This window comes from Schistocerca piceifrons, chromosome 3, assembly GCF_021461385.2.
Source record: "Schistocerca piceifrons isolate TAMUIC-IGC-003096 chromosome 3, iqSchPice1.1, whole genome shotgun sequence".
Lineage (NCBI taxonomy): Eukaryota > Metazoa > Arthropoda > Insecta > Orthoptera > Acrididae > Schistocerca > Schistocerca piceifrons.
Window position 1 is genome coordinate 292,953,167 of NC_060140.1, and position 14,451 is coordinate 292,967,617.

Here is a 14,451-nt window from a genome sequence, read left to right on the forward strand (position 1 = left end):
ATGTAAATGACTATTGTTGTCTGATAAATTTCATTGTAGTCATGTAGAAATTAAAGCAGGCAATAAACATAAGCAATTTGAGATAATTAAGGAAGCAGCAGCTCTATTTTTTTTTTTTTTTTTTTAAAAAAAAAGAGCTTACTATACTAAATGTAGCTTGAGTAAGCACAAATAGTTCGTAGCAGTTTAGTGACAGTTATTTATTCTTTCACTTTCTAACTGTTGCTGATTTTTGTCAGTGTGTGTATTGATGTGTTTTACATTCATGAAGCATCTGCTTTATGGAGCCTAGTGAATGAATGAATGGATGAATGAACAATAGATAGAATGAGCTCATCCATTTGTGTTTTGCTGTATTTATTTCATACTATCTTAAAAAAGAGATCGTTACAATGTTGTACATTAATGAGTCAAAGGAGGATAGCTATCTTTGCAAAAAGGTCACTCTTTTTCTGCTTTCTATTTACCAACATAAAATGTGATACTTGTTTAAGATCTTCTGCCATCTCCTAAGACTGGCTTACTAATTTACAAGTTTTCAATGTGTGTGTGTGTGTGTGTGTGTGTGTGTGTGTGTGTGTGTGTGAGAGAGAGAGAGAGAGAGAGAGAGAGAGAGAGAGAGAGAATTTGCTGTGCTATGTCATTTTTTCTGTCTTTTAAAAATATTTTATTTCATTTTATACGTTTGAACGAATTCACATTATTGTATGCATGGATGCTGGTAAGTAGATTTTTTGTCCCAAAGGGCCAACAAAGATAGGTGATGCAGCAGATGAAGATTGTCATTTCTTTGCATGAGTCTTTCCAATCATTGCTGTAACTTTTCACTCCAATGAAACCTTGTATGTATGAAGAATAATACACACAGCATGCTTTGCTATCTTTCTGAAACTACCTTATGCAAAATTTGGAGAGGAAACTGAAAAAGTTAGATGAAGGTAACAGCATACCATATTTTAATTGCATCAATTCCCAGCAGTGAGGTGTTTAAAATGAAACAGTTGCCCTAGGCAGCGAGTTATTTGAAACAAACAGATATCACCAAAGGCATGAATACATACATCAGCGTGTAAAATACAATTACAAAGCCAAAAATGGCAGTCTGTAAACCAGTTCATAATAAATCATAGCATGGTCACAGTCAGTCCGATTAACATACATAAAAATGTCCAGGTTGTGCAGGGATCATTGTCCACAGGGCAATCTGGTGGATAGCTTGAGTAAGCATTGGGATGAGCAATGGACACCATGGGACATGCTCAGGCTCTGACTGCAGCTCTTAACTGTTGCATGATGGCTCAAGAGATGTCCACTGTATCTGTGTTATCTATCCTGTTTTGATCAGTGATGTGTTGTCATCTGGTGAGAAATTGCCCACAGCTGTGATATATCGATGTCACTATGTAGCTCAGTGTTTAAGGCTGGAAGTGACCTAGATGGTGCCTTCTAGGTTAAGGGGAAGACAGATTGGTTATCTTGAAGTCCTGCAGAGGCTGTGAAGATGGAGTTACATTGTGTGTGGTATCTGCCTGCTCAAAGGAGCCTTGAAGCATCATTGGCCAGTGTCTCCCAGTCGAGGACTAGTCTATAATGTGCTGTGATCTAGTGAGGGGAGGTGGCATTTGTTAATGTGTCAGTAGCTACTCCTGGTTGGAGCAGATAATTCAGTGGTTGAAATGTGTTGCACCTGCTAGATCTGCGACGATAGATGGAGTGGCGGAGGTTCCTATGAGGTGTGATTGGAAAGTTTTAAGAATGGGCTTGTAATTGTACATTGGTGGTACTTACACGCTACTGTGATGCATCTCCTTCAAAACCTTCAAAATTGTCCCCTTCTGACTGAACACACTGACTCCAATGGTGTTTCCACTTTGGAAACTTTCCTGGAATTTTTTTTTCCCTGAAGTGTGTTAAGGATGCTCTCCGTATTTGCCTGGATGTCTTCAATCGAGTCAAATCACTTCCCTTTCATTTTAGGAAACAGGAAGAAGTCCATAGGGGCCAAATCAGGGGAATGTGGCGGTTGTGAAAGCACAGGAATTTTGAATTTGGTCAAAAATTCAACGATGGAGAAGGCAAGATAAGCTGGAGCATTGTCATGGTGTAGCAATCAACACCTGTCTTTCCACAAAGCAGGCCTTTTCTTCTGCACCTTTCCACGCAAATGCTCAAGGACACATTTGTAGTATACCTGGTTAATTTTCTGTCCTCCAGGGGTAAATTCATGATGAACAATACTGGTAGAATAAAAAAAAAAATCACCAACATTGTCTTCACCTTCGACCAACTTTGCGTGCTTTTTTTGGTCATGGTAAACCTGGAGTCTTCCACTGCGAAGACTGCACTTTGGTTTCAGGGTCATATCCATATATCCATGATTTGTCACTTGTAATTGCCCTATTTAACAAATCTGGATCATTTTTAGTAAGATTAATCAGTTCTTGGTACACTTCAAGTTGGTATTGTCTCTGGTCTCTTAACAACACTTTTGGAATGAATTTTGTGGACACTCTATGCGTGTTCAGATCTTCAGTTAAAATTGATTGAACTGCATAGAAACTTAAATTAAGTTAATCAGCAATCTCCCTAATTGTAAGCCTACGATCAGAGCACACTAAGTCGCGAACTTTCACAACATTTTCATTTGTTTTTGAGGTGGAAGGACGGCCAGACTGTGGTTCATTTTCAGATGATTCGCAGCCATTTTTAAATCTGTTGAACCAGACAAAAACATTTGACTGGCTCATACAATTATCTCCAAAAGCTGTTTTTAATAGTTCATAAGTCTCAGAAGCTGATTTTCTAGTTTTAAAACAGAATTTCACAAAAAGTCGTTTTCCCACAGACTGACTCCGGCAACAAGCCCTAACAGACCCACACTCAGCCAGCTGACACAACAAATTGAATAAAGGAAATGCAGTTTCCTGTCGGATGGCGTTCAAGGAGAAGGCAATGACTCACTCCCCACCCTCCATTTACCTGCTCGCCAAACCAGTAAGCAGTAGCGGACCCGTTCTTAAAACTTTCCAATCACACCTCGTGTGGCTACAATAGGTATGCTGTTGCATACCCTGCCTGGTGAGTCTTTTTACATGAGATGGACTAGGAGGCTGCCACAATAACAGGTCTCCAAGGCCTACATTCTTAAGCTGGGCTAGAAATGCATGAATATGGTGCGCATGGTTGTCTTGCTTCGAAGTGGAGTAGTGTTGGAGCAATGTTTGTGGCCAGCAGCCAAGCAAGATGTCTGCAGGGATTTTCCTGTTGATGAGTGTCATCCTGTAAATGCTAAGAATTATGTTAGGGCTGCCTCTGCAGAGGCCCCTCTCATTGCTTTTGTCATTTGATGTTTAAATGTGCAAACTATCCTCTCCATCTCACTGTTGCTATGTAGGTGGAAATGCGTTGAAGTGACAACTGAGAGTCACTTCTATTACAGAAATTGCTATATTGTTTTTGTGAATTGTGATCAATCTTCTGTTGCCCTCACAGTGTTCTTTGTAGTGGTGTATGACATTGGAACTATGTACAGGAAATTGGCTGTACATCTACCATCATTAACCACATAGACTTCTTGAAAGGCCTATCAAAATCCATGTAGATATGATTGCGTAGTTGGCCAAGATAAGAATGGGACATGTGGGGCCTGCTGTTGCTGCTCATTGCACTTTTGACGGTGATGGAGTGTTGTCTCAATGTTATCAGAGAGATTTGGTCACTAGGCGTGTTTTCTGGCCAATGTCTTTGTTCTTGTCAATCCCAAGTAGCTTCTGTGTAACAGTGCTGGTAATGCATTGGCATTTGTGGTCATTGGCTAAATGGAATCTTGTGCTGTATAAATAGATGTGAAATTGTTTAGGCAAAATTATAGCTGAAGCCTCCTTTACAGTTTGAAAATAATTACTTTTAACTGTCAGTAATGTGTTAGATGTACATGAGATTGGTTGTTCAGATCGATCTCTGTTTCTGTGTGCCATCACTGCTCTGAGAGTGTACTGCAGGGCATACTTCTCTGCTGCTAATGTCCTGGTGTATAAGTGGAACATAATGTCCTAATCTTAGTTTTCTGTAAATGATTCAAATGCTTTTCTCATATCTCTCACCATACAAATTCAACTCCATTGTGGTGTACCAAGTTTAAGGGATGTATTATGTAGGCAGTTTTTGGAATAAATTTGTCGTCATAATTTATTTTACCCAAAAAAGCCATTAGCTCTGTTACGGCCTCCCAACACAGCAGTATATTGCTTCCAGCTATGTGCTTTTCTGTGGGTTTCATGTCGATTCCTCTAAAAGTGTAACCCAAGTACTCTTCTTCTTCTTCTTCTTCTTCTTCTTCTTTAAAAGACTTGTAATGTTGCAGGTTCCATTTCACTATGTCACACTTCAGTCAGCTGAATACTGCATGCAAGTCCTTTCAGTATTCTGCTTTTGATGTTCCTGTGAAAATGTAATTGAATAAGTAATTCATATGGCAAGGAATGTGAGCTGCTCCAATTGTTTTTGGAAAATAGCTGGCACACTCACTATTCCAGACGGAAGTTGTAAATATCAGTGAGGCTAAAAGGCATGTTTGTCATAAAGATGTTTTGTGATTCAATGTTCAGTGGTTATTGCAAATAGAAATCTGCTAAATATTAGAAAAGTGGTTCTCACTAGCTATTTTTTCTTGTAATACCTCTGACTAAGGAATAGGATAACACTCTACTAGGAACTGTGAATTGGCTGTAACTTTAAAGTGTTTACAGTCACAGTGCTGTATTTGGTTTTTTGATGCATTCTATAGTTGTTTATATTTATAAATGAAATATCACTAAGATTCTGGTGTCACTCTAATTCCTCCTCGATTACCACTTTAACCAAAATTGCTACTGGCCATCCCCTGCAAAGCTTAGGTGTTGCTGCTGGTTTCAAGGTAGTATTGGCTTTGAAAGTTTTCATATACGTGAGATTGTGGTCAAATAACTCTTTAAATTCTTCACATATGTTTTCTAACTCAATGAAAGGAAAATTTTGTTCCGCCATCTCAGTTGCATCTTGTGCAGTGAACCAGAGAATACTGAATGCATTGAGACCATGCCTTTGTGCGATCACTAGAATGAGATTGTTTGGGACCACTTTGTTGTAACTTACTTGTAATCTGAACATACTCGCAATTGGTTTCTTCATTTGCTGTTTAATGTCAACTTATGACCATCATATTGTGGACCTATTATATATAATATTTCCATGTTGACTGAAATTACTGATGCACTGGTATTTGTTCAGAAAGAAACCAAGTGATTAGTCATACAAAAGTCTCCTGACATCTCATCTGATGATGTATATTGTCTCTGTGGTGAAATCAGGCTTCTACTCTGTTTACTTCCAATGTAGCAGCTTCACTTGAATACAACCATGCTGTCTTTTTGGTTACAAACATGTATTAAGTGATGCAATATTCTGCAGTACTGGCAGGCTTTGTTAGGAAAATGGCACTGCTTACATTTGTACCCAGTAAAGCACTGTGGCCAGGAAGGAATCTGCTGTACAGAGCAGTTTATTGGCTGCAGTGCTCACTGTTTGGATGTGGAATTACTGTTCAATTCTGAAGTGGTCCTACCATGTAACGGAAATGTGCCTGTTGCGAGTCAGCTGCTGTCTAATGTGCTGGATGACTGTGACATGCTATGCACTCAGTGCACCAGTGTTATTTCCAGTTTATATTAAATCTAAACATTGTCTCCCTGGGTGAGCTCAAATGTTTAGTCAACTTGGAATTTGTGATCTAGTGAAGGGTGCTGTAATTTTAAGTTCTCACATTGAACCTTCTTATGTCCTGCACATTCTACAATTATCTTATGAATAAGAGAGTCTGTGTACAGTGTCTAACATTGTCGATATGTAAAGGCACATTTATGCCCAGATTCCCTGCAAGTCTGTTACTCAAACCTCATAAGAGTAATTATCGCTTTTGCACAGTCAGTGAAAACATAGCCTTACTACTATAGTCTGTGTTTGCTAACGAAAGTACATTGCTAGTAAATCACATATTTCCACAAATGACAAAATGTCTGATTCTGTTGTGGGAACCAGCTTACATTGTTCTGGTTCAGACCATGACAAGAAAAAGAAAAAAGGCTGTTGGATAGAGCTTGTTCCCCTCTCCCCCGTCTTCCAACTGATTTGATGCAGCCCACCACAAATGCCTCTCCTGGGCCAACCACTTCATCTCAGAGTAGCACTTGCAACCTGTGTCCTCAGCTATATACTGACTGTATTCCAATCTCTGTCTTCCTCTACAGTTTTTACACTCTACAGCTCCCTTTAGTACCATGGAAGTTATTCTGTGGTGTCTTGACAGATGCCCTGTCTTCCAGTCCCTTCTTCTTGTCAGTGTTTTCCATATATTCCCTTCCTCACTGATTCGCCGGAAAACCACCTCATTCCTTACCTTATTAGGCCACCTAATTTCCAACATTCTTCTGTGTCACCACATCTCAAATGCTTCAATTCTCTTCTTTTCTAGTTTTCACACAGTCTGTGTTTCTCTACCTTACAGTGCTGTGCTTCAGTCATACATTCTCAGATATTTCTTCCTCAAATTAAGACCCTTGTTTGATATTAGTAGACTTATCTTGGCTTGAAATGCTCTTTTCGCCAGTGCTAGTCTGCCTTATATGTCATCCTTACTTCATTCGTCCGTCATAGGTTATTTTGCTGCCTAGGTAGCAGAATTCCTTTACTTCATCTACTTCTTGATCACCAATCCCGATGTTAAGTTTCTCGCTTTTCTCATTTCAGCTATTTCTCATTACTTTTGTCTTTCTTCAGTTTACTCTCGATCCATATTCTGTACTCACTGAGCTCTTCATTCCATTCAGCAATCCTGTAATTCTTCTTCACTTTCACAGAGGATGGCAATATCATCAGTGAATTTTTTCATTGATGTCCTTTCACTTTGAGTTTTAAATACACTCCTGAACCTTTCTTTTATTTCCATCATTGCATCTTCAATGTATAGATTGAACAGTAGGAACGAAAGATTGCATTGCTGTCTTATGCCCATTTTAATCCAAGCACTTTGTTCTTGGTCTTCCACTCTTATTGTTACCTCTTGGCTCTTGCACATATTGTATATTTCCCTGCTTTTTGTAAAACATACCCCCAATTTTCTCAGAATTTCGAACACTTTGCACCATTTTACATTGTCAAATGCTTTTTTCAGGTCAAGAAATCCTATAAACGTGTCTTGATTTTTCTTTAATCTTGCTTCCATTATTAACCACAATGACAAAATTGCTTCTCTGGTGCCTTTACCATTCATATTTATTTCATTCCTAAGTGACTTATGTTTCTGAATTTCCCTGGACATTTTTGTATTTCCTTCTTTCCTTGATCAACTGAAGAAGAATTTCTTCTGTTGCCCATGATTTCATCGCAGTTACCTTCTTTGTACCGATATTCTTCTTTCCAACTTCTGTAATTGCCCTTTTTAGAGATGTCCATTCCTTTTCAACTGAACTACCTACTGAGCTATTGCTTATTGCAGTATCTATAGCCTCAGTGAACTTCAAGCGTATCTCCTCATTCCATAGTACTTCTTTGATCTTTGATTCTTCCTAACTATTCTCTTAAACTTCAGTGTACTCTTCATCATTACTAAATTGTGATCTGAGTTTATATCGCTCCTGGGTATACCTAACAATCCAGTATCTGATTTCGGAATCTCTGCCTTACCATGATGTAACCTAACTGAAATCTTCCTGTATCTTCTGGCCTTTTCCAAGTATACCTCATCTTGCTGTGATTCTTGAACAGGATATTCTCTATTAATTCTCCATTAATAGTTGAAATTTATTGCAGAACTCAATTAGTCTTTCTCCTCTCTCATTCCTGCAACCAAGCCTGTATTTCCCATAACCCTCTCTTCTACTCTTTCCCCCACAAGCACATTCCAGTCCTCCTTGACTACTACATTTTCATCTCCCTTTATGTACTGAATTACCCGTTCAATGTCCTCATATACTTTCCCTGTCTGTCTATCTTTGGCTTGTGATGGCATGCATACCCGAACTATCGTTGTCGGTGTTGGTTTGCTGTCGGTGAAACTACCCCTGTCACTGAACTGTTCACGGTAACTCACTCTCCATTCTACCTTCCTATTGATAACAAATCCTACTCCCGTTATACTTTTTTCTGCTGCTGTTGATATTACCCTATGCTCATTTGACCAGAAATCCTTGTCTTCTTTTCATTTCACTTCATTGATCCTCACAACATCTAGATTGAGCTTTAGCATTTCCCCTTTTAGATTTTCTAGCTTCCCTACCATGCTAAGATGTCTGACATTCCATTCCTCGTAGAACATTATCCTTCTGTTGGTTAGTCAGTCTTTTTCTCTTAGTCACCTCCCCCTTGGCAGTGCCCTCCTGGAGATCCGAATGCAATACTAGTGTGGAATCTTTTCGATTACAGCCCTCATGTCCTGTGGATACACATTATGTGTCTTCAATAGTGCTTTCCATTGACTTCTGCATCCTCATGTCTTTGATTGTAGCCGATTCTTCTGCCTCTAGTGCCTGTTTTCCACCCTGAGGGCAAAAGAGTGTTCTGAACCTCTGCACTCTTTGACAAGGCCATTGGCAGACTGAAGGTGAGTTCATTGCTGAAGACTCTTATTCAAAGAGACCTTCCCCAGCAGCATGCCAATCTCTGGTGTGATATCAGTATTACTATAAATTCACCATAAAAAAGCTTCAGTGATGTGAAAATTAACATTTGATGTTTTATTTATTACCTTATATTTTTCGTATGCATTTCGCTTAGGACTTAAAAAAAAAAGAAAGAAAGGAAAAAAAAAAAACACTCTGTTTTTACAGGTATTAGAGATGTCCGAGTCTGATGCTCTCACACACTTCCGTTCCAAGTTTGATGAGGCACTGTGTAATTCGTGGAAGACATCACTGAACTGGGCAACACATAATATGTCAAAAAACAATACCCAGTGAGGTGCTGAACTGAAAGTTGCTGAGTCTCCATAATGTCTCTTCACAGATGGTTCTTTGTGATATTCTTCCAGGGCTCAGGCAGTTAACAGAACTTAAGAATTTTATTTCCGCAATAACTAGAAAAATGTGTGTGTGTGTGTGTGTGTGTGTGTGTGTGTGTGTGAAGGGATGGAAGGAGACTGGGAATGGAGACAGAAATACTCAATGATTTTTTAGAGGGTTTCAAGTTCACTATTTAGTCTAAGTGTGGAGTGGCTTCCAGTACACCAAATAGGAATCATCATGTATTGTTTGTTTGTTTTTAAAAATGGCTTGAAATATTTGTGTCATCTGTTATCAGTGCACAGACCCAGACTAGTGTTTACAGTATGCTTCTACTCAGTATTTATTAAACAGCACTCATATCTTGAGCATGTTATATTTTAGTTCTTAATTATGCGCTGTGCCTGATAATTTTCTAGTTCACCACATTTAGGTATTTGTTCTGCAATACAAATGTGAGTACAATGTTGTAAATATTTGGATGTGTATATTGAAAGTTGTATGTATATAGAGTACTCATGAATGTCTGAGTAGGCTTGTTAAAAGTAAGTTTTATGTATGTATACGAAGCAGAGTAATATTTTGTTACACCTGAAACCTAACTATTTTATTAAGTTGTTGATGTTGCTCCATAAGTTTTAGTCAGGAAATTGAATAGGCCCTTGAACATTATGAAATTATTTCTTACATTTTTGCATTTGTTTTATTTGCATCAGGAGATCATGCATCTGAGCTGTTTTCATCTTGTTCATTGATTATTGAAGAAGTTTGTTGATGAGTGTTTTAAAAGTCACAAACCATTGTTCATGAAAAAGTGAGAGCGACATAATGCAGTATGTATGAATCATTATGATGAAGCAAAGTCCTATGCAGTGAACCACATTCTGTTACTTTTCCCTTATTCAAAAGAAGTGATATAAAAAGAGACCTGACACAGTTCTCGTGCTAAAGAACTCAGTACCAAGAAAAATGGTTTACGGTCTGTAACTACCACCACCACCACCACCACCACTATTACTCCTACTCCTACTTCTTCTTCTTCTTCTTCATGTTTCATATTCTGTATTTATTTGTTTTCATTAATTTGTTTTGGTTGATTTGTTGTTTCGTTAAAACTTTTTACATCCTGTGAAACATGAAAAGACATAGCAATGCCTCTTACATATGTTGCGAAAAAGATGTACGGCATTATTTGTGATATCTTTGTAGCCTATCACATTGGTGTTGCTCAATAATTCCCATAAAGAAACAATTAATTCCTGTTTTTATCTAACAAACAATGTAAAATCCAGAATGGAATGTAACAATATTATGGAAAGGAAAGTTGTTACGCACCATATGGCGGCGATGCTGAGTCGCAGGTAGGCACAACAAGAAGATTGTCACAATATAAGCTTTCTGCCAACAAGGCCTTTGTCGAAAATAGATGACTCAAACACACAAACAATGTGTGTGTGTGTGTGTGTGTGTGTGTGTGTGTGTGTGTGTGTGTGTGGGGTCTATTTTCGACAAAGGTCTTGTTGGCCGAAAGCTTATATTGTGACAGAGTTTTTGTTGTGCCTTTTTGCGACTCAGCATCTATGCTATATGGTGAGTAGCAGCTTTCTTTTCCATTATACTGTTTTTATCTCTTCTATTTAAGGGTTATGTAACTTATGCAGCATCACAGAAAAAAGCCAGTTTCTTCATTGATAGCAAGTATTGTGTAATTGGGTTGCAAGTGGACAGATGACTTTTATGCCAGCACACAGTGTTGCTAACAGGCGCTGCAAGTTGATTGAATCTACTAACTATCCTGATGTACTTATCTTACTGTGCCCTGAACTGAAATTGCGTGCTGTATCCATCTATATTGACTCTAATTCATATTCCCCTGCGAGCATTGGATTTAATAATGCCATTAGTTGCCTGGAAATCATATCTATTTTGTTTCCTTTCATATTATAATAGTTGTTATTTCAAGATACATAACTCTTTCAAAAATGTCACTGCAGTGATCATTATGATAAAGCATTGTTTAATGTGGGTACAGCAGTGTACCTTATTAATCAATGCCAATTTATGTAATTAAAAAAATAATTCTGCTGTTTATCCCATGCATGTAAGTTGATTATTTATGAAGTAAGTCACTGAATGATGTGAAACTAAAGGACATAATGGGTAATTTAAATAGTCTGCTTTGAGATCAGCTCTACTTCAAGCAGCTTTTGTTTTTGTCTCAGATATATCAAAAATATATAAGGAGGCTGGCTTGAAGGTCAAAATATTCGATTACAAGTTGAGCTTAACGTTATCTCAAAGCCTTAACTACATTTCTGGCTGTTATATGAAAGCAGTAATTCATAAAAAATTGTAACATTACATTATAACATTTCCAAAACCTTGTAATCGTACGCAAGTACTTTTTACAGTTGTTTATCAAAGGTTTGCTTTGGCTTAATTTGCCAGATTTGACTATTATCACTTCATTTTTTCATAATAAGAGATGTAATGTTGTACTTCCAGTAGAGAAATTTATTAAAATCTCAACATGCCAAAAATAATTTCTTTAGAACCACTGGAACTTACATGACTATCGTCATTGTGAATTCTTTTCAAATTTTTCATGGTAGTTATAGGTCTCACTCTCAGCTGAGTCTTCAGATGTAATGAGTTAATATTAAATGTTGCCTTTTATTCAGTAGAGAAGAAACAGTGACTGCTATTTCTGGAAGTACATGTCATTCATCTGAACACACATTTCATTCAGAATATATTCCACAGAAGAGGAAAAGGATTCTTTTCTTGACTGCAGATGAGCTAATCTCAAAACACCTTGCACCCTGTGTTACAACAGTTATTAAATGTACCTGTCTTTACACTTTGTCATAATAATACCTAGTGAACTTGTTCAGAATTAGAAAATAAGCCATAAAATGCATGTCAATGCATAATTCAAGCATGACAACTGTGTAAACAAATCAGTTTTAACCTGTTAAGCAGTGTTTGCCAGTGTTTGTCTTTAAAAATTTTAATTTAAGAAGCTAAATCTGAAAGTAGCTTCTTTTTTTATTTATGTTTTTTGTAGAACTGTGATATATCATTGATTATCTTGTTTTATGTGTGTTTTTCATAGCTCATCATTCAAAAATTTTATGTATTACTAAAATTTTTATTTTGTGCTTAAGGGTTTTACTATCTCATTTACATGTGGCAAAATTTATAAATCATATCTGTGATTTTGAGCTCTGTTTCATAGTTTTATAATTATTACTGCCATTAAAAAATATGTAAGGAAAGGTATATTCATAAGAAGATCAGATTTTGGCTATTTCATAATTTGCCAGGAAATGATTTCTCACCTCGTTTTTTCTTTCTCTCTCTCTCTCTTTTTTTTCCCTCCATACAGCTGTAATAATATAATCCTTTTAAAGACAGACTTTTCCTTAGTGCACAAAAGTGAAATACACAGTATGGTTCTGAAATAGAGTTCTGATGGAAGAGTTTTTTTTAGTCATGTTTACTAGTTCATAGTTGGACAGGAGGACATTTGTAGAAAGTTTGTGCTCACTTTTGCTCCCTTGACACTTAATTACCTTTTTTAAAGTATGGAGGTGGAAATGTCTTATTGTACAAAGAGAGAGAGAGAGAGAGAGAGAGAGAGAGAGAGAGAGAGAGAGAGAGAGAGAGAGAGGGGGGGGGGGATGATGATGATGATGATGATGATGATGATGAGCTTTGATGTAAATAAATCTTGCTAATGCAATTTCACTTTGAAGAACTATTGGTATGTTTAATGCATTGTAGTACGTACAGACATAATAAAAGTCTACTCTTATGGTTGCAATTTCATGATGCATTCAACAGTTATAACTTGCTCAGATCATTCACTGTTACACATTATTATATCAGTAACAAAGTACCTGCCCACCATGTGGGTTCAGAAAAGTGTCTTGGTAGCCTATGCAGTCTCAATTTTTAAACTAGAAGTAATGTATTGCTTAAAAGCAAATTCTCCCATTACGGAGCGACAGTTAGTGCAACTTCACATCAAATTCAGATTGTATACCAATAAAAAAAATATTTTGTATACTACTTATATGAATGACATGACCAATATTTTACATGAGACCTAGAAAGTAAACTTTCAAGCTATGGTCTATCACAGCCTGAATGAGAGGAAATAACAATACAAACTTCTTAAGTCATCTGTTGTGTGCTTTGGCCAAATTATCGCACACAGTGTGTATGATAATCTGGGAATATGTCTTTTATTTCTTGGCTATCTGAAGTTACATATTTGCTGTATGACAAATGGAATACTGTAATTTTTTAAAATATACTTTGTATGATGACTATAATTTGTTTAGTTTTCAGATCTCATGTTTCACAGTTCATCTTCTTGTTGAAACTGTACAGGAGGTTAGCGTGATCTTATAGTAATGTCTTTTCAGTTTCTCATACTATCCCCCCCCCCCCCCCTCCCACACACACAAACAACTTTTAAACATTTCTCCCACTGTAGGTGTGGTGGTGTGGCAGTCAGCTACTAACTTTGCTCTCTTGCTTTCTGGACATCTCAACTCATTTAACGTTTCCTATAGCATGGCATTGTTCACCCAGATTAATTTCAGCATTCTTTTCCTGACCAGGTAAATTGCCACACTCTTAAGACTTTAAATTATTTTAATGGATAAACTTGTTATGGCTGTGACTGTTCCCACCTCTGCATCCTATGTGGCTGTGCCCTCAACCCATCCCCCACTTCCTTTAATTATCCTATTTGTTTTTTATGTTTTATACTAATATTTTTAATTAATGCTTGTTGAAAAAAATCTGCTATAATTTTTTGTCCTGGAAAGGCACTTTCTGGCAATAATTACTCAATAAATTGCACACAATTAAGAGAGATCCACCATGTATGAAAATGATGAAATGAAATGCTTTATGGCAAGGGCCTCCCATCAAGTAGAACGGTCGCCTGGTGGAATTCTGTTCAGTTGATACCACTTTGGCAACTTGTGCATCAATAAGGATGGCATAATGTTGAAGACAACACAACAATCGGTCCCCGAGCGGAGAAAAGTTCTGACCCAACTGGGAATCAAACTTGGGCACCTCATATGGCATTATGCCGTGCTGACCACTCAGCTATGGAGATGGACCTTGTTAATGATGAAACACTCAGATTTCAAGCTGGATTGTTAAGATACTTCAACCTGTTGAGGAGTATCATTCTCATCATCTTGTGGCAAAGACAATGAGTATGACATTCGTCAGAACGTCAAAGTATCCTAACACTGCCACCAGCCTGGAAACCCAAGAACTTTTCATCAGGAGTATAAACAATGAAAGTGCACATTCTTACTAATGTTCTACCTGCACTGAATGTTTCCTCACACACTCATTTCAGATTTCTATATTATAAAATTATTTATCT

At 37.4% G+C, this 14,451-nt stretch overlaps 1 protein-coding gene across 1 annotated transcript in view; it reads left to right on the forward strand.

The window, feature by feature from the left end:
- LOC124787959 (phosphatidylinositol 4,5-bisphosphate 3-kinase catalytic subunit delta isoform) overlaps nt 1-9,450 on the forward strand; it is a 169,439-nt gene extending 159,989 nt beyond the window's left edge. Inside the window, exon 18 of the mRNA XM_047254963.1 lies at nt 8,862-9,450. Within this exon, the coding sequence (XP_047110919.1) occupies nt 8,862-8,990 (129 nt within the window). The 3' untranslated portion in view covers nt 8,991-9,450. The remainder of the gene's footprint in view (nt 1-8,861) is intronic.
- The last annotated feature ends 5,001 nt before the right edge of the window (nt 9,451-14,451 follow it).